The sequence below is a fragment of the Propithecus coquereli genome, unplaced genomic scaffold (assembly GCF_000956105.1).
Source record: "Propithecus coquereli isolate 6110/MARCELLA unplaced genomic scaffold, Pcoq_1.0 Scaffold105, whole genome shotgun sequence".
Taxonomy (NCBI): domain Eukaryota; kingdom Metazoa; phylum Chordata; class Mammalia; order Primates; family Indriidae; genus Propithecus; species Propithecus coquereli.
The window spans coordinates 792860-794838 of record NW_012134414.1 but is presented as its reverse complement, the minus strand read 5'-3'; the positions used below and the strand labels follow the sequence as shown (position 1 = coordinate 794838).

Genomic DNA, 1979 nt, shown 5'->3' with positions numbered 1-1979 from the left:
GAGGGTTATTGTTCTTTCTTAGAGCTAGATGTGGTGGGAAAGAGAGGCTAAGACAGTTCCTTTACTCGCTTTTTGATATTAGAATAGGTAACTAGGATAAATATTGAACCTTTCACTCTGCCAATTTTCCTAAAATAAAAAGTGACTCACCTTTTGATTTGGATACGCATACTCACATAATCGCCTATATGCGTCCAATTTCTAAAATAGGAGAAAAGGGAGTTAATAAGCAAACTAAAGTTCCTATGTTTCGTCCCAGTGGCATGGTCTCCAGTCCAGGCCCTCACCTGGCCTTTGCTGCTCAGCTTTAATTGCTGGCACCAGGCCCGTACAATGTCCCGGTGAATCAGATTGACCGGTGGTAGTTTAGACGGTAAGGGAGGAATTGGTATCTTCTTCCGGGGTTTGGGGTTGTCACTGTGCTCTGCTGCCTTCTTTGGGGAGGACTCTGACGAAGAAAGGAATAAAATTAGTAATAATTAACTTTGTGTAGCTTTTTAGCATTTCAGAAGTATAATCACTTCTAGTTCTTATAGTCCAACCCCTCCCAAACCTAGGATCTAATACCTCTAAACTCCATCATTTCCTTTCCTTTTTTTGTTTTTTTTGGAGACAGGGTCCTGGGTAGAGTGCAGTGGCGTGATCATAGCTCCCTGCAACCTCAGACTCCTGGGCTCAAGCGATTCCCCTGCCTTGGCCTCCTGAGTAGATGGGACTACAGGCATGTGCCACCATGCCCAGCTAATTTTTCTATTTTTTGTAGAGATGGGGGTCTCACTCTTGCTCAGGCTAGTCTCGGAACTCCAGAGCTCAAGCAATCCGCCTGCCTCGGCTTCCTAAAGTGCTAGGATTACACGTGTGAGCCACCATACCCGGCCTAAACTCTACCATTTCAATTAGTAAAACCACCCTCTGCTCATGGACACTTGTCTCTTGTGAGTCCCTCAACCTACAGGACCCACGTGGTTACACTAGGGATTGCACTCCCATCCCAGGGGAATGACTGAGGTCTTAGACTTGAAATCATAAATACTCAGTGGTGACTTCTCACCACAGAACAAAATGCACACCTGCCAATGTACAGACAACTACTAATACCCATAATTCTACCAGCCCATCCCAGTCAGGGCAGCATTCTAGTCTCATTGCAGGTGTGTCTCCTTAGCTCTACTGTGTTTCTGTTATTCCTGCTGCCACGCCTCTCACACACACTATCTCCATTCAGTGAAGCCTTCCAGAACACACCTCCAGGAGGGACAGACTGTATATAATGCCACTAGTTGCCATCAGGGTTACTTGTCAGGCATAGTGTAGGTGTTTTACCTAATTATTCCAAGTAAATTATACCCTTCCCCCACCCCACCTCCACCCCATCAAAGTAGTTATAGTCCTGCCAAATTTTTAGAATAGGAAGTGAAGTTTCAAGGTGGGTTCTTCAAACTTACAGTTATCTGTCTCCACATCATTGCACATTAAGAGCCTAATTCCAAGCAGTGAGTGAAGGTAAAATGATCATCAGAACCAAATGTGTTGTGGGAGTTTGGAGACAGAAAGGGAGCAGTTAGAGAAAAGGCGACCAAAGAAAGTCTTCAGGGAGGAGTAATTTAAGCTGGGCTTTGATGGAAGTGTAGGATTTGTAGAATATAGGATGGAAATTTCTCAGGCTTCTTAGGCCCCAGGAAGCGGGATTTGAGGATCTGTAGACCTCTTACCTTCCTTATGCTTGGCAGACATTTTTCGTTTGGTCCCCTTCTTCGCTGAGGTTCCCGGCAGCACTGTGCTTTGTTGATTGACAGCCTGCTGATCCTCTCCGGTTTCTGCCTGCTCTTGTTCAGATTTGGAATGTCCACATTCCTCCCTGGACTTCTCTGTGGAGTTCCACTGGGGATAGAGGAGCTGGTCAGTCATTCCTCTAGTGTCAGGACCACCACATACACTACCTGCCTTAATAAAACTCACTTCTCAGCTGGGCGCGATGG

The 1979-nt window shown here is 45.8% G+C and overlaps 1 protein-coding gene across 1 annotated transcript in view; it reads right to left on the bottom strand.

The window, feature by feature from the left end:
• The window catches only part of DPPA4 (developmental pluripotency associated 4), a 4639-nt gene extending 2731 nt beyond the window's left edge, over window positions 1-1908 (bottom strand). The window contains exons 1-3 of the mRNA XM_012645881.1: window positions 1713-1908; window positions 288-448; window positions 151-201 (exon numbers count right to left, since the gene is read on the bottom strand). Coding sequence (XP_012501335.1) covers window positions 151-201; window positions 288-448; window positions 1713-1908 — 408 coding nt within the window. The remainder of the gene's footprint in view (window positions 1-150; window positions 202-287; window positions 449-1712) is intronic.
• Window positions 1909-1979: the final 71 nt, after the last annotated feature.